Here is a 26,784-nt window from a genome sequence, read left to right on the forward strand (position 1 = left end):
ATTTGATGTATTTGCCCTTGGACTTCATCCATAGGAATACGACAACAATAACGCAATTTATCGTCAAGGACGATTATTGGGACAATCATTTCCGAGTTCATTTATTGTCACTTTCTTTCGCACTAATGCTATAATAGACCGATGCGGGTGTTAGTAACTTGGTTACGAACGTGAACTGGTTTTGACACGACAAAAACGATCAATTTAGTGAATAGTGCGCGATAACGCCGATCACACACACGACGTTCACTTATGTCACAATCGCCAATCAGCGTGTCGAAAGGTGTTCACTCGAATAAAAAGGATCAAAATGGTTTGAATCAAGCTGAGATAATGAAAGGATTACGGGCGATGTTATGAGTTTTTTAATTTAATACAAAATGAAAAATACCCATTCGCTCGACACAAGATCTGCAAGTCAAGTGTACACATTTTACTGAAAAACATGTCCCATAGCATCTTAGTCCGATGTAATAAGAGCGTAGTACAATATTTATGAGACGATTTTTATTTCGATAGATAAGGTGGATTAGGGTAATTCCGAATGACACAAATGCTCGGGAAATTCGGAAAGGGGAATCTTGATATGATGGAAATAATGGTGATTTTTATTTATGCGATTTTCGTAATTACCCTAATGCACCTTACATATTTTCGCACTTGACTGTAAAATGTATTCTAAATCATCATCATCATCATTTCAGCCATTAATCGCCCACTGCTGATCATAGGCCTCCCTTCGTGTACGCCACTTATCCCGGTCCTGGGCTAATCTCATCCAGAAGTGCCATTTTAAATGAAATAGTTAAACATACTAGCACCAGCAAAACAAGTTGCTATCGTAAATAAAGCAAAATGTGTTGGTATATTCTATTCTGTATACTAAGGGGGAGGGTAAAGTGGAATAAACGGGTGTAAATACTATTTACTATTTAGTATGGTGCAAAATACGCCAACGGGGAACGATAAGTGCTTAGTGCTATTAGAGCTTAGTACCTACTCGCCAGTACTTTTGTTTCCTACTTAAGTCTTAGGTCATAGGTTGATCTATAGGTACAGGAAAGACTAAGTAATTTTAAATTAAAGAATAAAATATCTACCTACCCTTACTACCCTATAACTTTAGAAATTCTAAAAAGGAAATCAGGGTAGGTAACAGGGTTCTTACCTGATGTCAAAAACGAACAACAAAGTTTTCACGTAAGTGAGAGCGAGAAAGAATTTTTGTCTCGCGAAAACGTTTAGACTTTTTTTTTTTTTTTTAATTTATTTATCTAAAAACACTTATATACTATTTTATTACATTTGAACAGCGAGCGAAAACCGCTAACGGTAACTTAAATTTTGTAACCGGTTTGGAGCACAACTAGGTACACAGTGTTGAACAAAGTGCGCACATTTTAGGTATTTTTACTTACGTATAAGCTAAGTAAACAGAAATTGGTAAGTATTTTTACCTCGCAAGAGTATTCAAATTACTGTGACTGATGGTGCTTCAAATAAATAAGACTCGGCAGCTTATTAAGGTCGGCCGAGATTGCTGCCTACGGGAGCGTGTTTACCAGAGACTACAGAAGATGCAGACTGGCAAACTCTAGGTTTAATTTAACCGATCATCATCATCATTTCAGCCGTTAATGTACGACACTTATTCCAGGCTAGTCTCATCCAGAGGTGCCCCGCCTTTTTCCAATTTCGTCCAGCCAACGGATGTCTGGCGCTTCTTACATCCGAAAGCGGCCACCATTCTGTCAACATTTTGGTCCACCGCTATCACTGCCTGGAAACATGTCCCCATTCACCCATTTATTAATTTAACCCATTTAGTGCTAATCACGACACCTCGTCGTTTTGCGTCTACGACCCATTTTCGCTACATACGGGGAAATCCATGTTATCGACTACGAGCATAGCTCAGCGGTGAATTTGTAACAACGAACGGTACGATAAGTTAATTTGGATAGCATATCCGGTGTGGTGACGGGTTAAGAATTTCACCACCCCCTTTCTTCCCGTGGGTGTCGTAGAAGTCGACTGTGGGATATGGGTTAAATTGTGGCGTAGGCGAGAGGCTGGCAATCTGTCACTGCAAAGTCACAATTTGGATTTCTTTCAACCCATTTTTGCCAAGAGTGGCACTGAAACTCATTATTCATGCTCTGCCTACCCCTTTCTGGGATACAGGCGTGATTATATGTATGTATGTATGGATAGCATATACCAAAGTAATTATCATTGCACATTGTTTCATTAATCAATAATTCCGTTGCATTTGTCACACGGATACAAATTTTCCATTCGGTCGGTGACACTAATCTTGGCTCCCTTGGATATCTCCAATATCGAACAGGAAAACGCAGATAGTTACGTTTTCTCATTATTATTGTAGGTATATAAGTAGTTATCAAGATTATGGCAAACGATACTCAAAAATTACAAGATAACTAGATATGGCATACGTTAATAGTAGACTGATAGTCTTATAAAATGTGGTCTCTGGTATAACGCAAATTGAGAAAATCTAGAGATCGATTTTATTAGTAGACGGTTAAATTGAACGAATTTTCAACACGGCGAAAATATTTTACAACAGCCTATAATCCCAAAATGACCTATTTTGGGATATTATACCTGACATTAGATTTCATAGAATAATCATCAATACTAATTCAATCAAATATTAAAAATTTAAAAATGAAATATTAAAAATCTTCAAATCAAGAGTGAACGCATCTTCTGGGCGAGGCTCACTCCATCGTAGGCCACGTCTTTGCCTTTGGCTAGTCTGTGGTCAAGAGTAAGCCCATTTATAATAATAAAAAAAAAACAAGTCACAAACTACCTACACATTAATCAAAATAATAATGTGGCCGTCCACATTTATTTTAAATGGCAACACTCAAAATTACTAATACATTTATAATTTATATTAAATTGGGGTTATACTCAAAGTTACAATACTATCGTAGTGCCGTATGGTGCCAGCATCAGAAAAGAATACTCCCATCTTGTTGTCCAGTGGGTGCCGTATTAGGCGACTAAGTGCGTTTTCACATTATCTGATCCGATATCGGATGTAGGACCAATATCCCTTACAGGCGCCATCTGGGATTTTTTCCATAGAAATCCTTCCGACAACCGATATCGGATCGGATAATGTGATAAAGGACTAAGGGAAATCTGACGACGGCAGATATGCACATCAAGGCTCGCCCGTATAATAGGCTAGTTGCCTCCTAGTCAAATCAGCTTCTTTTTAAGAACTGTCAAAACGAATTTGAACAACTTGCATGGAATTTATATGAAATCGAATTGAGTGACGTCATGGTCAACTCAGTTACTTTATATATTTCTACCAGACTTATTAAATAGAAATTGGATTAAAAAATAACTACTGTCCATGTTTTTCTTATAATTATCTGATGCTTTATTTCGTGCATGGTATATTTTATTTTAACTACAGTCAAGTTCCCTATAGGCTAGTTTCATATATGTACTTAAAATAAAATAAATTATGCAGTGCACGAAATAAAGCAACACAAAATTTTAAGAAAAATGTGGACAGTAGTTATGTTTAAACATAATTTCTATTTCGTAAGTCAAAGAGAAAGGTATAAAATAAATGAATTTACCATGACGTCACTCCTCAGTATTCCATATTAGCAAATCGTTTTGACAGTTTTTAAAAAGAAGCTGATTAGACTAGTAGGAAACTAGACTATTCGTGGGGTCCTTGATCACGTGATCTGTGCACGTCGCCAACACACAAAAAATCGCATCGCACAGACCAACCCCTATAGACATCTATTACAAGACGACTCGCTGTGGCCAGCCTTCCTAGTATTTGCACTGATATAAGCGCGGGCGCTCGCCGTGCCCGATCAGTATCGACCAAGTAACAGACCCGAAAGCAGCGCGTGTTTTTCGCACAAAAAAATTGGAAAAGGGTATTTTGATGCCTTAAAGATGTCCACCTGTAGTGTGAAATGGTGTGGAAAGGTAACAAGAAGCTCAAATTTAAAAACAGACGGCATTACATTCCACAAATAAGTCATATTTATAATTTATTCAGAGCCGGCATAGGTCAACTTACATTGGCCACTTACGCGTCAGTAGAGGGACAGTCATACTTCTGTCCCTTTTCATCTGGCGCGACTGCCCGCCGTCCTTGAAAAAATATGACAAGACTGCCACTCTATAGGAGGTTCTCTGTGTCGCATCGTAAAGACAATAGCGACATCATCGCTTTCAGGAGTTCAACTCTAGAGCGAATGTTTCACTTATATTACACTAGATGGCGTGGATAGAACGTGAAGTTACGGGGAAGCGACTTGTAAAAAGTACGTGGAATAATCGTAAGATGGCGTCTGTCAATAAAATGTTATCTAAAATAGAGGGCTGTGGTCTTACCTGATACTGTGTTGTGTGGCGAAGTTACGTTTATTTATACATGGGCTTCTTCTATTTTCTCTGCAATATGTAGCCGGAAACTATTAGCGTAACCACGTAAGTCAGAGAAATACTCCAATTATTGCAGTGAAAATATGGCCCGTTTAGAAACCCCTTGACATAAAATACTACGCCACACATCTATGCCCCTGGTACTGGTTTTAATTCGTTGCTGAAGTTCGCAACATCATTAGAATAATTTAGTGAAACAACATTAAGTACACCAAATACATACGTACATTTACTTTAGTTTAACTTTAGTTTTATTTAGGTTAATTTAATTTTTATTTTATTTCATTTAAATGGTTATTTATGTTAAATATTATGCCTTTGTATTATGCTATAAATATGTATGAATTAAATTAAAAAAAAAATTAAAATAGTAACTTGTAGGTTTAACCTTTGGCTTAACTGAGTAACAAAATGATGTCACAGTACACTAAATACATATACCGGGTGCCCGCTAATTAATGGACAAACATTTTAACCATCAAGAGGTCACCTTATACTGGTCCAGAAAATCGATATTAAGGTTTAGTAAAAGTCACCTGGTTTTCGAGATTTTCACACTTTTTAAAATTTTAGGTTTTTTAGTTCCTAATTCTACTCGAATGATCTTGGAGGCCACAAATAAAAAGATTTTTACGTTCTGTTTTTTGATTCTAAATATTCCCAAATAGTGCTTCTAACTGACTGACATTAACATCTCATCACAATCACTGCAGTTTTTTTGTAATTAGGCCTTGATTCAAAAAAACAACTATTAGACTAACATTTTCTGCAAGTTCAATCGCCATTGGTAAAAAAAATGTATGGAAATTAAATTGGCCAATTTCCAGGATAATAGCTTACTTAATACTGAATCAGAAATGGAATGAAATAACACATGGTAGCTATTATTTCACAAAAATGTTTTTGCCTTTAATAATCGTTAAGAGCGAGATTATTCCAATTGAAGGCGGTCAATGATTTGTTTAGAGATATCATTTGCGGCAAGTGCCTTCAAAGCTTATCTTTAGGGTAATGGCGGTGTATCCTTTGTTGAAAATAAGATTTCACCAAAGAACCCATGTGCTCATCAACATCATCATCATCAATCATGTCAGCCCTTTATCGCCCACTACTGAGCATAGGCCTCTGGCGGTGTGTCCTTTGTTGAAAATAAGATTTCACCAAAATAACCCATGTTCTCATCATCATCATCATATCAGCCCTTTATCGCCCACTGCTGAGCATAGGCCTCTGGCTGGCGGTGTATCCTTTGTTGAAAATAAGATTTCACCAAAAGAACCCATATGCTACCGTTCCTTATTATCTAATGATGATTGTGGTAAACAAAAGGCATACCGCCATTGTTTTAAAGATAAGCTTTTACTTACCATTGACAACAAACCTTTAACACATGTGTTAAAAAAAGTCAGCTAGTTGCTGTAGAACAATGCGTCGCTAATAAACTTATTTACTATTTTAACGATATTCCACTCACCCGTACAATAGTTATTTGTTATACAAGGGGGCAAAGTTGTATTTTAACGCCGAGTGTGGAATTGAAAAACAAGCAAGTGAAAGGATTCTATAGTTGAACCACGAGCGTAGCGAGTGGTTCAAAAATAGAATCCTGAACTTGCGAGTTTTTTAGCACACGAGAAGTAAAATACATTTGCACCCGAGTGTAACAACTATAGCGAGGAAACTACAACGCATAAAAATTCGTTTATCACTGCTTCCAGTAGTTCCACAGGTGGTAAATCATCTTAATTACTAGATTCACCTACTTTTATCAATTTTAAAGCAGTTAATTTGACTTTATTCAAGGTCAAATTACTTTACCCACTAGTGGATAAAATGTGTTTTTACCCGCTGGTATTAAAGGACAAAACACGTGATTCCGAGCTAGTGAGGGGAAAAAACACTGATAAGGCTCCCCGCCTTTTCTTAACTTTCTTTATTAGATACGAAAGGATTGCATTCACTATGTTATCTACTTATACCTACTAGACCTATCTGTTGCCCTGACTTTCTGTACTGTATTTGTTTGCTGCGACCTGGCTTTTCCCCGGACCTTTGGACTTCCCTAGCGACTTGGACAGTTTGTGACTGGTGTTATTACAACGACTCGGCGTTATCCTGGACTATGCGATATCTTAGGCGAACTGCCTAGAGACCTGCATCATGGGTACAGGTTGCTAGGAAGAGTGATGGCAGGTAGACCAAAATGTTAACGGAATGGTGGCTGCTAACAAATGTAAGAAGTGCCTGGCCTCTGTTGGCTCGTTGGGTCGACGACATCCCAAAAACTGCGTGTCACAACTGGATGAGATTTGCCCAGGACCGGAAGAAGTGGCGTACTAGAAGAGAGGCCTATGCTGAGCAGTGGGCGATAAAGGGCTGATATGATGATGATGATGATGTTGATGAGCACATGGGTGGCTTCTTTTGGTGAAATCTTATTTTTAACAAAGGATACACCGCCATTACCCTAAAAATAAGCTTTGAAAGCACTTTCCGCAAATGATATCTCTAAACAAATCATTGACGGTGTTCGGAATAATCTCGCTCTTAATGATTATTGACGGCAAAATCATTTTCGTGAAATAATAGCTATCATGTGTTGTACCATTTCTGATGCTGTATTAAGAGCGTTATAACATTTCGGCGTCGGGCGAAATTAGGTATTTTACCCGCCGCGCGAGCCCAATATGCCGACCCTTTCTAGCACGTCTTATCACTCGCTCGCACTACAATAATGGACAAAACAATCTTGATCCTTTCTATGGAATTTTGATAACAACCACAATCTACTATCTCGATATAAACTTTTGGTTTCTAATAAACATTATTTTGTACGAAAATACGAGAATATAGCGCGAAATAATATCAATTATGTTAAAATTTATTTAAAAAAGCCATCCATCGGCCATCTTAAAGGCCGGCAACGCACCTCCAACACCTCTGGTGTTTCGGGTGTCCATGGGCGGCGGTGATCGCTTACCATTAGGCGACCTGTCTGCTCGTTTGCCTCCTAATAATTATAAAAGTAGATCCCATCCCAAATATTTGCTTTTGTTATATGATAAGTATTAGAGTAAAGTATATATTAATATGATGATAAAATAAGACAAATACAATTCTAATTACTTCAAGGTGGTGCTCAGGGTCTGATGATGGAGCCAGATGGTGGTCACCAATACCAATGAACAATATGACTATACAACTTCGTGGTTTACATGTCATTCTAGCATTTTCACTTTCACATTTCAAGTGCATATACCACGAGTATAGGTTTTCGGGTGTGCTGATTTAAAAATTAATGACCGATTTGGAATCTGACATTGCTGACTGTCACTTTGACACAAAAGTCGTCATGGGTGTCGTAAAATAGGTTTTAGGGGGTGCTGATTCCAAAATTAATGACCAATGTGGAATCTGACATTGCTGACTGTCACTTTGACACAAAAGTCGTCATGGCTGTCGTCAAATAGGTTTGCGGGGGTGCTGATTCCAAAATTACTGAACAATGTGGAATCTGACATTGCTGACTGTCACTTTGACACAAAAGTCGTCATGGGTGTCGTAAAATTGGTTTTAGGGGGTGCTGATTCCAAAATTAATGACCAATGTGGAATCTGACATTGCTGACTGTCACTTTGACACAAAAGTCGTCATGGGTGTCGTCAAATAGGTTTGCGGGGGTGCTGATTCCAAAATTAATGAACAATGTGGAATCTGACATTGCTGACTGTCACTTTGACACAAAAGTCGTCATGGGTGTCGTAAAATTGGTTTTAGGGGGTGCTGATTCCAAAATTAATGACCAATGTGGAATCTGACATTGCTGACTGTCACTTTGACACAAAATCCGTCATGGGTGTCGTCAAATAGGTTTGCGGGGGTGCTGATTCCAAAATTAATGAACAATGTGGAATCGGACATTGCTGACTGTCACTTTGACACAAAAGTCGTCATGGGTGTCGTAAAATTGGTTTTAGGGGGTGCTGATTCCAAAATTAATGACCAATGTGGAATCTAACATTGCTGACTGCCACTTTGACACAAAAGTCATCATGGGTGTCGTAAAATAGGTTTTAGGGGTGCTGATTCCAAAAATAATGACCAATGTGGAATCTAACATTGCTGACTGTCACTTTGACACAAAAGTCATCATGGGTGTCGTCAAATAGGTTTCCGGAGGTGCTGATTTGAAAATTAATGACCGATTTGGAATCTTGACATTGCTGACTGTCACTTTGACACAAAAGTCGTCATGGGTGTCGTCAAAAAGCTTTCCGGGGGTGCTCATTCCAAAATTAACGACTATTTTGGAATCTCACAGTGTTAATTGTCATTTTGACACAAAAGGAATCATGGGTGTAGTCAAATAGTTTTTAGGGGTACTGATTCCAAAATTAATGAAATGATTTAAAAAGTAATGACCGATTTGGAACCTGACATTGCACAGTACCCCTGGAAACCTATTTGACGACACCCATAACGACTTTTATGTCAAAGTGACAGTCAGCAATGTCAGATTCCAAATTGATCATTAATATTGAGATCAGTACCCATGAAAACCTATTTGAAGACACCCATGATCACTTTTGTGTCAGGGTGACAGTCAGCAATGTCAGATTGAACATTGGTCATTAATTTTGGAATCAGCACCCCCTAAAACCTATTTTACGACACCCATGACGACTTTTGTGTCAAAGTGACAGTCAGCAATGTCAGATTCCACATTGGTCATTAATTTTGGAATCAGCACCCCCTAAAACCTATTTTACGACACCCATGATGACTTTTGTGTCAAAGTGACAGTCAGCAATCTGAGGTACTACATATTCGTAATCTGAAAGTAATCAAGTCAATAATTTCAGTTATTTTGAATCGACTATGATTCCGAATTATTGGTAATAGTAATGATTGTATAGATGATTAGTGATTCCTTTACATGTAATGGTAATTTACCGTTTCACTTGATTACATTACAAGTAATCTGACACCCAGTAGTGTCAGATTACAAAGTAAAATCAAGTAATCGTGTAATCCGGAATCGATTACGATTTCCCCATCTCTGGGTTTAGTTATATGGTTCATTGGTACTGGTGACCACCATCTGGCTCCATCATCAGACCCTGAGTACCACCTCTTGTCAAAGGTCTTGTTGAGACGAACCCAACGACCCTAAACACGAAGTCGTTTACTTACATGGTTCACTGGTACTGGTGACCACCTTCTGGCTCCATCATCAGATCCCGAGTACCATCTTGATGTGTCTTATCATCTTGACCGTATTGTAATTTTCACATTTTTATCATCACAACGTTGTAATACTTTAACATTCAAACATAACAAAGTATTACAAAAGCAAATATTTACGGATCTAGGATCAAATTCGTTGGTCGCTGTTTACACACACACAATGCGAGGATAGCCCGTGTAGAAACAAGGCGTCCGACCCACACAACAATAAATATTCTCGACGTTTGCGATGAAAACTCGGAGACCAAAGCGACATACGTCTTACCTGCTCGAGCTCCGGCGCGGCACTGAAATCGCAGGCGTCCGTCGCCGGTAAAATAGCGACAGGAAGGCTAGTTTTCAAAAAATTGTCAAAAAATCATGATAAAATATTATAACGACAAATGGATAACAGCAGTTTAAGCACATTGTGCAGATTATTTATATACTAAAATAACTTCGATAACATGTAGATTTTCGGAGAAATGATCACTTGTTTCGATGTATTTTCAAGACAAAATTGAGTTCGTTTTACTTTCAATTTCTCAATTTCAAAGGATTAAATGATAAATATTGTTTAATGGGCCTTAAGTACAAGATATTTGGAACTTAAATTTACCTCATTTATGAGAGTGATCTTATCAAATTGTACATAATAAGAGCTCCGAATTCTGTGCTTCACGCGGTTTTTCCTAAACGAGCATCAGAAAAACAATAATTACTAATTGAAAAAGCTTTTTTTTTTCATATGTTTTTTATTTAACCGACAGTTAATAAGATGTTCTAACTGAAACAAGTACTTTCACTGTCTTTTAGTATGAGTAAAGTGTACAATTTTGTCGATAAATATTGTGCATTTTACAATATATCGCCTTTTTTTGTCATAGCGCTCTTGTAAGCTATTATCTTGGAAGTTGGCTACTTTAATTTCCATACACTTTTTTTTCACCCAAGGCGATTGAACTTGCAGAAAATGTTAGTCTATTAGTTATTTTTTCTAATCAAGGCCTAGCTAACTAGCTTTTGCCCGCGGTTTCGCTCGCGTTAGAGAGAGACAAAAATCCATCTCTTCAACTATCTCCACTTAAAAAATCACGTCAATTCGTCGCTCCGTTTTGCCCTTAAAGGCGGACAAACAAACAGACACACACTTTCCCATTTATAATATTAGTATTGATAGTGCATGTGTATTGTATTAAGTAAAAAATACAGCATACATATGTAAAATCATGATTTATTTAACCTTACTTCCTATGTTTCCTATAATTAGGCGAGCGATCTCTATCTCGCTTCTTCTTTTTCCCCTTCCGTTTCTTATCAATGTCTCTCTTTTTATCCGTCTTCCGTCTCTCTCTATGATCATCGGAATCGCTCGAGTCAGAACTGTAACGTTTTTCCTTCTTTTTAGTTCTTTCATCTGAGCTTATAGATGAATTACTGCTGTATCTTTTCTTATGTTTCCTTCTATGTCTATCGATACTTCTTGATCGACTCCTATACCTTTCTTTATGTCTTCCGTTTGAGTCTTCTTTGTCTTTTCGACTTCTGTCCTCTTTTTTAGGTCTATCGTTATCTCTCTCCTTTTCTCTGTGACTGGATGACGCCTCTCGGTCTTCCTTTTCTCTTTTGTCGCGGTTTGGCTTTTGATTTTCGTTTTTCTTGTACTCTTCGTAGGAATCTGCATCTGTAAAAGGACGAAACAGATTTAAAGCATTATTATTACCTTTAAACGAGCAATTCTTGTATATTTATTTATATATACGGGAACCGCTCTAACGATTTCGCTGAAATTTGTTATGTGCGGGTTTTTGGGGGTGAAAAATCGATCTAGCTTAGCCTTACACCCCGGAAAACGCGAATTTTTGAGTTTTCATGCGTTTTTCTTTCGCGTTAGTAAACGCAAAATATGGTCGTTGATTTTGCCGGCCGCGCATCGGCTGGGCGTAACCCCCGACCACGACATAGTAGACCGATTTTCATGAAACATGGCTAAGAACACTCCCGACTAACTCAGCTTTCAGAAAAAAAAACTAAATCTAAATCGGTTCATCCGTTCGGGAGCTACGATGCCACAGACAAACAGACAGAGAGACAGACAGACAGGTCAAACTTATAACACCCCGTAATAAAGATGATTTACCACCTGTGGAACTACTGGAAGCAGTGATAAACGCATTTTTTGCGTTGTAGTTTCCTCGCTATAGTGAGGGGTAAAGTTTTGTTTTACACTCGGGTGCAAATGTATTTTACTTCTCGTGTGTTAAAAAACCCACTAGTTCAGGATTCTATTCTCGAACCACTCGCTTCGCTCGTGGTTTAACTATAGAATCATTTCACTTGCTCGTTTTTCAATTCCACACTCGGCGTTAAAATACAACTTCGCCCCCTTGTATAACAAATAACTATTTTGCCTATTCAGGCTTTTAATTCATAATTTCCAAAAATTTTAATATGTCCTTTATAAATCACACTGGGCAGGACGAGGTTAAGGCAAGTTTAGTGATTGAAATGTTGTATGTACCTTTACAGGCCCCTGTCTGGACGGTTCACATATAAGCAAAACTGTATTTCGTCTGTTAAGTCGTCTGTCACTGGATCTGTGAACAGAAACCAGAATTGACTACAATGATGATGTTTAATTTAATTGAACAGACAATTCAAATTCATTTAACTTGTGGGAGTTATGCGGATCTAATAAAGACTAAACCGCTGCAGGAAAAAAGGTAATTAGGTACATAAAACTGGTTTATTCACTTCAAATCATGAACGATTTAATACTGGACTGACAAAGCCCATACAAAAAAAAACGTACCCCTGAAATGTATGGGCCTTTTAGGCTTAAAACTAGATGGCGTTGTTTCGCAGCCTGAAAGTGGCCAAAATGATATTTTCCCCAAATATTTTTTTTATTTTTTATAAGAACAATTGACGTATTTCTTTATTTTAAAATCATGATACCACGATATTGAAAAAGAAAAAAAAATGTAGGCACCATCAGTGTATTTTGTAGGTATCGAGGTACGATTCTTAGTATGAAGTATGTGGAATCATTCCTGCTTCAAATGGTTTTCGATTACTTACTTAAATTTACTTTTCAAGGCATACTTAACGTTGTTTATACAAATCAATCCACTATGTCGCGGGTTTATTCAAAATTGAATGTTTTTGGTTAGGTTATTACGACTGACAAACATTTCAATCAGTTTATCACTTACTTATAACTTTAGACTGCTTGTCATACTCCGATTTAGAGACAGGCTGCATCATGAACTCGCTGAGGCTGACCGTCTCTTTCTTTATGGTAATGTCCACCATCACACGGCCGTTGTCTTCGTCCAGGCTTACCACCTGAAATATATGAACACAGTATTAACTCAAACACTGATTTAAACTGTCATTTTTAATCATACTTAAATAGGCGAGACGACTAAAATAAACTAATTAGTCCGTCAGTTAGATTATCAAAGAATTTTAGACAGGTATTTTTTCTTTTTTTCGTTAACGAAAAATGACGACGGTACAGTGCCTTGAAGTTTCGCGTGACGTCACGCCTAATACGTACAATTTTTACTTAGAAGTGACGTCACAAGCCCCCACTCCGGAACTTTGATGCTCTGTACTTTTGTATGTTTTAATTAATTAGAAAAAGACAAACGAAAAAGATGTGTTCAGTATTTTTGGACGATCTTACTGACGGACTAAACAGAATGCCATTTTTTATGTAGTCGTCATCCCTATTGCAAATGGGACTTATTTATTTATTTATTTAAACTTTATTGCACAATTGGAAAAAAGTACAAATGGCGGGCTTAATGCCTTAAGGCTTTCTCTACCAGGCAACCATAGGGCCAAACAGAAATTCGCGAATGTGGGTGCAGTGTGAAAAATAAATTACTATTACTTACTTACTACTTAATTACTTACTTATTACGGACTTATTATTATTTATTTGATACACTAGCAGGTCTTCGAGCTGATGAGTGTATTTCACTGCACTTGTGTTTATTTTGCACTTTTCAAAGTTCTAATGTAACTGTCCAATCTATTTTTGAAACAGCTCACTGATGGCGCGCTAATAACGGTTTCTGGTAGAGAGTTCCACACATTAACTACGCGATTCGGCAGGCAGTCTTTCTTAGGGTTGGCTAGCACATGGAAGTTTGATAAGCTTTTGAGAATGCCCTCTTAGTTTTGAGTTCTGGCTTAGTATATACATATAGGTCTTTAATACACACATTGTAGTGTCCAGACAAGATTCTGTCTCAATACCACACTTCTATCTACTTAATAGCGAATAGATATATGTTTTTAAAACTAACCTCTGACGTTTGCAAGAACAGTCCCCGTGGTCTAGCAGACTGGCTAAACGCAACTATGGGAACAAATCAAATTATTTTAACAAATATTCTGATTTGTGTTTTTTATGTAGTCACACTACTATATATAAATTAAAAATCGAAATAAGATGTCATATATTAAAGAAAAAATGACGAGCACCACCAGTGGTGAAGGCCGGATTCGAACCGGCGTCTTTTAGCAATCCGGGCCAAACGCCATCACCCCTAGGCCACCTCGCCACGCCTAGCCTAGGTGGCGAGGTGGCCTAGGGGTGATGGCGTTTGACGGATGCTAAAAACTGGTGGTGCTCGTCATTTTTTCTTTAATATATGACATCTTATTTCGATTTTTTAGACTGGCTAAAGTTGACATCAACATCTTCAAACTCATACAGCTAAAATATCTTGATATTAACTTTAGCCAGTCTGCTCGGAGGCCACGGGGACAATGCCGTCCTTGAAACATCGGATATTAGGTTTAAAAACATAGGTTAACGCGATTATGACCCGATTGCCATATAAAGTAGTTGCTATGCACTGGGGTGCCCACCCCATAAATAGGGTAGATTTTCCTTTGTGCCACGATTTAGGTAAAACATTAGAAAAAAATATAGTTTTTGCTCATCCAGGCTTTTAATTCACAATTTCCAAAAAATGGAATATACATACATACATACAATCACGCCTGTATCCCATAAAGGGGTAGGCAGAGCACATGAAACTACTAAAGTCTCAGTGCCACTCTTGGCAATTAAGGGAAAATGGAATATGTCCTTTATAAATCACATTTGGGCAGGACAAGGATAAAGTAGTATTTAATCAAATTCGAAATAATTATCTAGAGTCACTTCTAAACGAGAGGTGGTTAGTGGAGTAAACATTTTACATCTTGGACTATAATTAAATTAATTTCATACCTTTCCATATAAGCCGCTGTATTTCCCCGTAGTAATCTTAACAAAGGAGTTTTTGACGATTGACAGGTCTTCATCTTTCTTGTCTTTGGACACATTCTTTTTCTGGTTCTCTTTGATGACTTTATCGGCTCCCAAACCCAAGCCTTTTGGTCGCAGTTCTGGCTGCTTGTGTTTTGCCCTGGAGGGTAACATTTTATCAATTAAAGGAAAGTACAGTAAAATAACTTATTTTATAGTTAGAAGTTCTAAGTCAGATGACACCGGTCGTGTTGATGATGTGATTGATGTAATACACGAATTATATTATGGACTTGCAAGTTCTAAACAGATTACTTCTTATTTTATTATTCCGAAAATCTGGCTTGCTGGTAGAAACTTGCCATTGAACATAATAATTTGTATATGAGAACTAGACATGGGCCGAATATGGACTTTGCCGAATACGAATATTCGGCCTATTCGGTTTAGCTCTTACCGAACCGAACATTCGGCCGAATATTCGGTTACGCCATATTTTTAAAGGGGATGTCAATTTAAACTATTAAATGATTGATAATGATTGATATGTTAATAGAACTATGTTTTTATCATTTAGAGGATAACTTAAACTTAGTTAAAACAACTCTGAGCTCTTCTCAACTCTAAACTACGGTTTTTGAACTTTTTTACAAAACAATTGTATTTATATTTTGACATAGGTTTCTCTCTTTTTAGCAGTTCCTTAAAAAGCTACTAAAATAGGAGCTTATTATCCAGTGGAATATGTAAGATCTTCATAAGTTATTTACTTTGTTTATTCGGTAAATATTCGGCAATGCAACCGAATTATTCGGCCGAATACGAACATTGAAAAACTTGCCGAATATGCCGAATACCGAATATTTACCGAATATTCGGCCCATCTCTAATGAGAACATTGAGAACTAGCCAGTCGGACCTTAGGCTACAATATACTATCCTAAGTTCTAAGAAGAAATTATATTTTATGTTGTTTGTTATATATAAATTTCAGGACTGATTGAACTTGGCATACATTTAGAATCTCACTTCTTTTGTCATTGAAGTCAACAACCAAAGCATAAGTCATATTATTGAACTTGGCTCTCATTTCACATTTATATTTTTGATGGGATTATCGTAACACCCACCATACAAAATTTTTGCTACGAAATTTTGATTCGAGTTGTACTTGAAATTGAGTTTAATTTCATTTGTTCGAAAAATTTTAGAAACAAAAGAAATGCTACTTTATTTGTTTACATCAAAGAGGATCAAGTATTATAGAGAGTTACTGTCAAAGTAAAATATGTAATCACAGCGCAGACTGCCATCTCTCGACACAAGCTTAAACTTTTAAACCTCAGGTTTGACAATATGGCCCATATTCTTAGCTTGATATGTGTTAAAATGTCAAATATTAATAATAGTGCCATCTAGTCGAGCGTCCCCCAAAGATGTAACGCCATCTAGGCCACGAACCTTTTCCTATATGGTTCTGAGGTACGTTTTTTTCTTAGACTGTAGCTGTCTATACAGAGTTACATTATGTCTTTGGTTTACATGAAAGTTAAAATTCCATTGCAACCAAATGTACATCTGAATGTACATTGGGCGGCAAGAGGACTTACTGTTGGTCTTTGCTTGCTGTCCAACCCATTCCTCTGAGCATTGCCATTCCAAATTCCTGAATCGGCACAGCATCATAATCTTCCAATGTTGACTGAAAAATCAAAATATTTCTGTTAGTTTAAAATACCATATTTTTCTATTCCTTTAACCTCTGGGGCCCGTTTCTCGAAAGGTACAAGCCTTGTATTACAAGTGTGTTTCCATGGAAACCCATATGATTTGACAGTTCGCGCACTTGTAATACAAGGCTTGGAGAAATCAGGGGAGTAAAAGGTCTTCAGTCAATCTATTTATATTATAAATGTGTTTTATATATATGCAAGATTAGAATCCCACAGTTAGAGCATAAAATTGTAGAGATTTTTTTTAAAGATAATTAATTCTATTAGAAATAAAGATATGTTAGAAATATGGATATGTTAGAAAGTTCTCAGCAGTTAACAGTTACTCAAGGACACATTGGCAATGAACATTGCATAACGATTTGTAATAAATGACAAAAAAAGTCTTTTACAATGTAAAATAAGAAAATACATTTAATAAACAATGCAAGTTCTACAATCAATCATGTATCTCATTTTAGAATACAACACTTACAATTTTGAATAAACAAAATTGTTTTAAAAGTGTCTTGTTGCCAATACCATAAATTTTTCAATATCAGATCCAATCATTGTAGAATTTAGTTAACACATTCACTGAGACTGCTTGTAGCGCTGGTGAGATACAAATGTGCGACTTTCAATCCGGAACATGCGAAATGTCATTTGATATTTGCCAGTCGCTTTTCAGTGAAGGAAAAACATTGTGATGAAACCAGACTAATTCCAATAACGCCTAGTTACCCTTTGGGTTGAAAGGTCAGGTGGCAGTCGCTTTCGTAAAACTAGTGCCTACGCCAAATCTTGGGATTAGTTGTCACAGACCCAAGGTTTCCATGAGCCGCGGCAAATGCCGGGATAACGCAAGGAGAATGATGATTCACTGAGATACAAGGTCAAAAGACATTTACGAACTATGACTAATTGCAAGTTCCACTAACTGCTGCAGTGAAGGTGTTGATATGACTACTTCTATAAATCCATTCGAATATTATAAATGGGAAATTTGTCCGTCTTTGACGGCAAAACGGAGCGACGAATTGACGTGATTTTTTAGGTGGAGATAATTGAAGAGGTGGAGAGTGACATGTGCCACCCACCCCCTCTCGGTTACCGCCCAGTTACCTCCTGTCAAAAACGCGAACAGTCGACCTGTCATACGACACCCATACAAGCATGGTATGCGTTCACCTACACGAGCTTAGACTGTGTGCTAGGAACGCGCTTCTTTTCATATATTTGATCGCCAGTGTCCGAGGTGTGACGCAGGCGAAGCTAATGTTTAATAAAATAGAATAAATACCTCTTTCTGTCCATCCAAAACGGGTTGCGATGGCACAGCAACCGTCAGAACCGGCCCTTCCTCCTTCTTCTCCTGCTTTGCCTGATTGAGCAACTCTCGCACCGCCATCTGGTCTAACGTCTCATTCTCTGCCGTCTGACTTTCCTTAGCCCCATTATCCGTAGTACCATTATCTCCCGGTGCTGGGACCTCTTCTGCACCTTTTTCTACTTCTTCTGCTATCTGCCGCAGTCTTTCGGCTGTGATGAGTGTGTTTGGCTTCATAGCGATGACCAGAGGTGCCTTTTCTTCTACTACTTCACCGCTGGAATAGAGAATACTAGTTAGTATAATAAGAATGTAATATTTTTAACATTCATTGCATTTATTATTATTATTTCGTTTTAAACAGGCAAAGCATGATGCTAGTCAAATCACTAAATCATAGTTCACAGTTTCCACGATTTCACTACTGTTTAGATAGTTTGTCTAGAAGATAGTTAGTATTTAGAAGATAGTTTTTACTGAAATAAACAAAGGGCTTACAAGTGAAATCAAATGAATATTTTTATATAATAGGTGATAATGCCTATTATAAAAAAATATTCATTTATTCAAATATGTTACCATGTGTATACAAAATTTGAATTTCATTCTTTTAGTGGTTGTACATTTTTAAATTTATTTGTCATTCATTGTTATTTCATTTCTACTCATTTCCTCAAAGGTTGACTGGAAGAGATCCCATTAAGGGATAATTCCGCCTACTTTGTATATTACTGACTCTGTAACTGTGTCTCTTTTGCTTCCTTTATGTACAATAAAGCTTATACATACTAGGGTGACCCTTATTTTACGATTTACAGAAATTAGTAACTCACCTATAAATGGGAGTTTTACCCCAACACACCCTCAAAATAAATTTCAGCTCATCCCTATAAGGTGATTGCAAATACATTGTATAAAATCCAAAAAATAAATTTTTAATTTTGATATATTTTTTGACATTTACCGAAAATGGAGATGGATTAAACAATACACATAAACATTCGAGAGGGGAAAAAAACAATGCGAAAATATCAACTTAGTGTCTTAAGCAAATTTCTCCATAGTAATTTGTATGGGAACCAGGTGCCCAAGTCGGCCGGGTTCACTCATGGAATGAACTGAAATTTTTATCATGGTCTTTTGGAGGGTAATATGAGGGTCGCTGAAGATAGAAAGGGTATGCGAGCTTGTTAAGGCCCTTTGCACCTCTGGGGTGAAGGACTACAAAACATGTACATCCTTATACATACATACACTATCTTGCGAGCGTTTTCAGATCACCTATAAGAGTTGTTATTTTTTTAAAGGTGTATTAAAGCATTGTTATAATAAAATGGAAACTAACATGATATATTGATTGCCTGACCTAATAAATAAGGGGTCATGGGTGCTTTACACAAATACACACAAGAACATAATACAGGGTTGCTTTTGAGCCTTTTAACCTCAAGCGTTTAAGCTCTAAAATTTGTGATAGAAATTGCTTGTGAAAAATGCCAAAAAAAAAATGAATTGCTTGTTGTTTACTTTTAAAAAAAATCTCTTTTTAGGTGAGTTTTTTGAATGTTTTATTATTAATTTATAAATTATGAGTTTAAAAGTGAATTCAAAAGTATCTTACCCAACAACTTTGATCGATTTCTCCTCTAAACATTCTATATACTCCTTTCGTTCCACGACCACAGGTTTCTCCACTTTTTTGGTTTTGTGAAACCAAATGATATTTTTTTACCTTCCATTGCGTTTTAGGTAATTAAATCAAATAAAAAAAAACAACTCTAAGCACAATAATTCATTGCAATTTTATTTAAGTTTTGTTTGAAATTAAGGTTAGCATCAGTCGCACCATCTTGCTTGACAAATAGTGACATTGACAATTTGGCAGTACATGACACCCAATGCAGCCAATGCTACCAAATAAGTACGTTCTGATACACGCGCACATTTACCCAAAATTTCAAGGGTTCCGTTTTCTCGTCTACGGAACCCTCAACATAGTTTACATTTTGTTTTAATAAGCAAATAATGGATCATAGAGAAGTTTAAAAAATTCTAAGAGTATCAATAGTAGCAAAAAAGTCAAATGAAGCATTCCGTGGGCTGCGAAGCATAAACGTATTATGGAGCCAATTTTCAGAAAATTCACGAAATTACAACGCCAGACTATTTCATGAAATGCACCTAATCAAATAGCACAATGAGGAGGCACACTATGACAGATGGCGCACAGGCAGGCTATGTCAGATGGCGCCACCTTATTAGTCCATTGCATGTCCATTGCACAGATAAAGAATTTCATGCGTGAGAGCGAGAAGATGATTTTTTTCTCTCTCTTACACATATGAATGACAATGACATATTAATATTACATCAAAACGCATGAATTAGAAATTGTATAAGTAGGTAATATGTAGACTAGTATAGTGTCATGTACTGACTACCTCAAACTAACACCTTCTGTAATGCACATGACTTTAATGTTAAATAAATGAAATAAAATAAAATGACAAGCTTAGGCACTTGCACAGTTGCTGCCTGGCGGGATAAAATATCAGTGTGCCTCCTTATTAGATTAAATTTAATTACCAATTATTAAGGTTTAAATGTTCTGCAAGCATGAATGAAAGTGGAAAGAATTGTTTTCCTGAAAACAAATTGTACCTAAACATATATTTTGGGGCGCTCTGTAAGTATTAAAAGAAATAAAAGTCTCCTAAAACCTTATTGCAGACGTAGTTACTCTCCTAGATATAGAGATAAACCTTGCTCGGAATTAAGACGATACGGTAGGGGTCAATTCTCCATACAAACGCTCTCGACTAATTCCTCCCTGGTTTTTGAAGATAGATCAATGATTTTTTCAACACAGATTGTTATTATTTTTATCTGTGTCGGACCGTTTTGATTTTTTTGATATTCTGCTTTTTAAAGACTCTAGAGCCAATCAAAAATTTCCAAAAACGGCCTTTTTCATTGTGGCGCAAAAAAAGGTGTGATACTCAAGATTGGTAACAATTAACCAAAAAAGCTAAACGGTCCGACATAGATTATTTCATTGTTATTCAGACTCTCAAATTTCGTTCCGATTGATTAAGTTTTGAAGGAGGAAAGAGTCGAGAGCGGAACCTCGATTTTAAAGATTTTTTTGAAATATCTTTTGACTGAGTTGTTCTTAATGGACAATTTTTTTTCGATAAATCTAGTTAATAACACTTGTATATTTAACTAAAATTCTCAAGTTGAAAGGGGGGCTCCTTTCCATTTTAGCATTTTCGCTACCGTATCCTCTTAAAACTCTAAAGTATATTCGGGTAAGATGGGACTGTTGAGAGCATTTTAATAATATTTCATGAATGTTACCTACACAACTACAAGACGTGAGATTTTGTTTGGGTAATTCATTATCTTCCTTTACGTAATTGTAAAATACTGTCATCCATCGTTTAGTTTTAACTTGTTGCCTTGTGGCACTGAAACTTGAGTAGTTTCATGTGCTCTGCCTACCCCTTCATGGGTTACAGGCGTGATTATATGTTGTTGTTGCCTAAATTAGGTGACTGGTAGTGATTATGATGAATATTTGAGTACTCATTTAATAAGTTTTTTTGCAAACATTAAATTTTAGCACAGGCTTTTATAGCCGACTGTACCTTTCTTTCAACAGTCATCTACTGCTATCCGAGACGTTTCTATAGGAACCCCTTAAGTTACTCGATGGGGATAAGACGTTTCATAACAGAGTTCCTATGACCACCTTTCTGTTCCATCATCAGATCAGCTCCATGATACCATTATATTGCATTGTCACGTGATTTACATATGTGTGCAAAATTTTAGCTCAATCGGAAACCGGGACGTGGGTCAAATTAAGCTTCTAAGTTTTGACGCACACTAACATATAAACATACCTAACAACTTGTTAGTAACAAGGCAAGTTGAATAAACGCTTGTACCTAATAATTGGATCACATGAAAAAATGAATACCTACTTACTTATGAGACTCCCAAAAAAATTAAGGTTTCTACGGAAATATGTAGTTTCGAATATTTTACCTTACTTCATTCTATTTATCGATGTACTGTACATAGGTTTTTACCTTTTTTCCGCTTTTGGGCGCAAGTGCAACCATCAATCGAAAACTAACAATTAATTGAAATTATCAGACTTCCACTAGGTCCATCCTTCCCTAGCATACCTAAGTCTGTCTCTGGCCGCCGAAGACGCCGCGAACCAAAGGAAATGAAATATTTTCCTGACAATATCGACATGTATTGGCCCAAGCCTTCTTATTGTCTGCACCCTGGGATTTATTTGCCATTGAATGGACTATAATTTTTTTTATTGCCTTACCTTTTCTATAAGTAATGATTTTCCGACTATTTATTTTTGTCACAATACCGATTCGGTTTTTGGGGATTTGTCAGGTCTTTGTGGCTTGTTCTTTTGTGTCGGTTTTGAATTGATTCATTGCTTATTTTTGTCATTTTTTTGTTTTGCTTTTTCAAACTAGTAGTTGAAAAAATTGTCCCATACGATTTTTTCTTATTTTGGTACATGTTGTGTGGGGTTAACAAAAATGTATGGAAATTTGGGACACTTTTAGGCAGTGATATTTAAAACTCGTGATTCATAATTGACCTAAAATTCCCTAAAAAAATCAAAATAAATAAATGGCAAAAAAAAAAGAAATGCTCTTTTATAGGTACCTATAGGTACCCACAATAATAGTTTATTTCTTAGTTTAGTTAGATAGGTATCTAAGCCAAGTGTTAACACCCAAGGTGCTACGCTGTGACAGTCATACCTAAAAGTTTAAAAAAAAATCACGGTTAGTTTTTAGTTTCATAATATATCGACCGGGATATAAACCGTGATTACCTTTTTGATTTTTATTGAGGTCCCGATATTTCGACGCAGTTGCATGCATCATGATCACGGGAAACTGAAGACGGCGGGTGGATGTCAAAGTTGCGTAGACAGCGCGCGATCTACCCTCATTCAAAAAGGTATAATCACGGTTTATATCCCGGTCAATATACAGTCATACCTGCTGCTTTGAGGAGATCACAAAATATGTGCAAAATATGAATTATCATTATCATTTCGCTGTTGTTAAAATATTACGCACATAATCAACACAATTTTTTATAGCTTATAAGTATCATGTGCAAACTTTAGTGTCAGTTACCTACAGTTAACTTTTTCCCTCTGTACTCTCTGTAGGTAAATAATAAATATGATAAGATTGATAAGGTTCGTGACCGATTGTTTAGCGATCTATTTATTTTCTTCGAGTAGGGCAATAGCCAGAGTTAAATTTGTCAGGGCAGCTGTGATTTAGGATGGGGCATGATACCTACGTAACTATATTAATCAAGTCGATGGTATTTTTTTTTTTTTTATCGTACATACTTATCTGTTCTGATTCCTATTATATTGCAGTAAGCTACGAAATTGCAGCAATTATGAATGAATTCATTGATAAATTTGCCATGCACTTTTGCAGCTCACTGTACCTACATACCATCTGTACGTACATTAGATATGCCCTTAGTTCTCTCAGGCCCTTCTATTTTATATACACTTACATCTATTAAACAGAAAAACATGTAGTTTCCGAGATGTTTGAACTAATAAACGATTAGAGCAATACAATTTGTTTTCCTCAGACAAGGTTGGGTAATTATTCCCATTGCTTAGATAACTTGAAATTTTAACAAACTAGCCTAAGAAATTAAGAATGCTTGTGTCTTCAGAGGTGCTGCTTGTTACACACACACATATAATATATATAAAAAAAATAATATATATATATATATATATACAAATGTGTGTATTTATAGAGTGAAAATGGACATCTTGCCGGCGGCGAGCGATGCAGGGATAAAAAGCAGCCATTAGCACTATGCCAAATAATTCTTCAGAGCACAATAATAATTAATAATTTTATAAGCGGTAAGAGAACACATAGGTACAAGGAGTCAAGGGTCACACACTGATAAATGCCCTCTTAAATACTACGATTTAAATACGGGAGGGTTTTTAACGTTTAAGAACACGTTACACCATAGCTTATAAAATTCACTTAAAATGTAAGTATTTAATTATTGTAACCGCTTGGAGGCGCTGTTCGATTTCTGCATTCAATGAATGTCATTTCGTGAAAATCGTGATCGTGACAATCGTGATCGTGACAATCGTTTATGTGATAAATCGTCAAAAACTCACGATCCGCTTGACCTCGGTAAGTTGTTGTAATAACGCGCAAGAGAAAGGGTCACTTTATTGCTTACCCGCGATAAATACGACGGCATGCAGCTCGCAAGGATCGATGTGTGGAAAATGTGGAAATATATCTCACGTCATGTAGAGGTACACTCAACACACACATTACACTCCACAAATCATCACATACACACATCACTCTCCCGGATCACACAGACTCACACTCAGAAAAATAGCAACAAACTACTACACAGGGTGGAGGGCTTAAAAAAAAGGGGTGGAGGGCTTTAGTCCGTAGGCGGCTAGGAGGAAACCTCCAGCATAGCCGAGTCGGGCATGCTGTCGAAGAAATCCAATATCTCACCTCGAAATGGTAGACAATTTTATGAAATCAAGCATTTTTTATTTTGTATAGGTACTTACAGTGCGTAAAGTACCTACACACAAGTAAAGTACAATACAAGTAAAGTGCTCAAGTGCGTTTTCACATCATCCGATCCGATATCGGACCGATATCCCATACATTACAGGCGCCATCTTAGATTTTTTCCACTGAAATACTTTCGACATCCGATAATCGGATCGGATAATGTGAAAACGGCCTAATTATGATTTATTTTCTTACATAAAATAAACGTTTTTACGTCATGATTTCAAATTACTAAACGCTTTGCGTTAATGCGTTATTTTCGTAAGTAGGTACAAAAGCGTTTTGTTAATCGCATGATCGGAGTTTATGATTATGACCTCTTTTAGGAGTGGTACGATACTACACGCATTAATCTGTTGAGATGTTCATCTGGCAAAATACAGCGTGCATGCGGACGAATATTGTATCCAGTTTATGGTATCTGATCATACGAATCGTATAGGATAATCATTTTGTTAAAAAGTGTTATTATAAAGAGTAATTATTTTTAATCTGCCCAAGCAGCAATGTACGCCGACCAAGTTTATTTGACATGACATAAACGCATAAACGTTATGTCGTAATGACGTTTAGGTAGGTACGCTAATTGATGTGGACCTAATACATTGCGTGCTGAATTTTATGTATAAAAAAATCTCATCTATTAAAAAAAACAATTAGTTAGGCGCCTTAGGTCCGATATTAATCGTTATTAAGATATTCGCCCGTATGGAATACACACGCTGTATACGTAAGGCGATAGATGACTGTAGGGACTTTATTTGCCAAAGTTTTATTTTAGACCTTTGTTTGCCAAATACACGGTCACTGTCTTGAGTGTCTCGATCTTAGATTGTTAAAAATAAAAACCTGCAACCTACGATGACAAACGATCCATTAGTATATTTAATCGAGATCAAATACAATATATCACAATATTAGCTTACATGTGAAAATTTTATTGTGAATTTCTGTATAAGATTTTAGTGTTCTTTCAGAAGTACACAATAGTTTCTCAATAGAATAAATTCGATAGCATCATAAAGTCTTATTAAAGGCAGGTACTTATGTATCTTCTTGGGCATTTGATCTAATAAACTCGTTGGTGAAATTCAAATTTTTCACATTTTGCCAGTTTTTTATCAATTAAAGTGGAATGTTTGAACAGTTTCCAATGTAATGGTGAGAGGAAAGCGGCTTGACTTCGCTGGCGCGCCTGTATGGAGAGAATGGGAGAGAATCGTGCGACCAAGAGAGGTTATCTGGCTTAACTGGGGAAGTCGGAACGTCTAGCCGAAGGGCTTATGTACCGATGGATTGAAGAGGACCCGATACTGCTCAGATCATACAGCCTGATCTGATCCCACAGGACAGGGGCGAGCGAGTCTAGTGTCGGGGGCCGCCCATGGCCCAAATGATGCTCCTCAATTCCCGTGAGACCTTTAAACGCCTGCCTGTGGATGGAAATCGTCGACGCCAGACGCCGACAGAAATGCAGTTTGACTCTGTGGCGCCAATACGCAAGAGCGAAAGAGATAGTGTCTAGCTACGAAACAGATATTATCATGAGCGTTTGATGTGCATTTGGCTATGTACCCAGAAGCGAATGGTGAAGTCTTCGAGTCACTACGTCAGCGAAGTAAGTCCAAAAATAAGTAGGCCTTAGCCTACCTAAGAAGTATTTCCAATAATTATGCGGTTTCCATTACCAAATGAACTAAACGGATCCCGGAAACAAAAATTGGGAATAAACCGCGAAGTAACTTGAGTATTCAAATTAAGTTGTGCCGAAAAGTTATGGAGTAATATTGCCGTTTTTAGGAATCTGGTGAATATTGGGCATAAGATTAGCATCAACTTTGAAAGCTTATTTTATTTTATACTAGCAATATAGACAATTATTTTTATACCAACCCAACTGGTTAAAGCTCTCTTGATTCATCAAAATCATCACTGATGATATCTACCTATGATAGTTCATTTTAAATATGACAGATGGAGTCGAGAATCATCATTTGTTTTGGGGCACTAATTAGCACTTTTTTTCTTGAGGAGTGCGTTTTCACATTATCCGATCCGATATCGGATGTAGGAAATTTCAAAGGAAAAAAAATCAAAGACTGCGGTGTAAATATATGAGATATCGGT

The 26,784-nt window shown here is 36.8% G+C and overlaps 1 protein-coding gene across 1 annotated transcript; it reads right to left on the reverse strand.

Moving 5' to 3' along the window:
• Window positions 1-10,901: 10,901 nt before the first annotated feature.
• On the reverse strand, window positions 10,902-19,849 carry LOC125233972 (G-patch domain and KOW motifs-containing protein-like). The gene is given in 7 exon segments (XM_048140152.1): window positions 10,902-11,371; window positions 12,903-13,035; window positions 14,942-15,119; window positions 16,570-16,661; window positions 17,975-18,278; window positions 19,623-19,710; window positions 19,713-19,849. Coding segments are annotated over 7 exon segments (1,263 nt in total). The 5' UTR covers window positions 19,741-19,849; the 3' UTR covers window positions 10,902-10,931.
• Window positions 19,850-26,784: the final 6,935 nt, after the last annotated feature.

This window comes from Leguminivora glycinivorella, chromosome 15, assembly GCF_023078275.1.
Source record: "Leguminivora glycinivorella isolate SPB_JAAS2020 chromosome 15, LegGlyc_1.1, whole genome shotgun sequence".
NCBI lineage: Eukaryota > Metazoa > Arthropoda > Insecta > Lepidoptera > Tortricidae > Leguminivora > Leguminivora glycinivorella.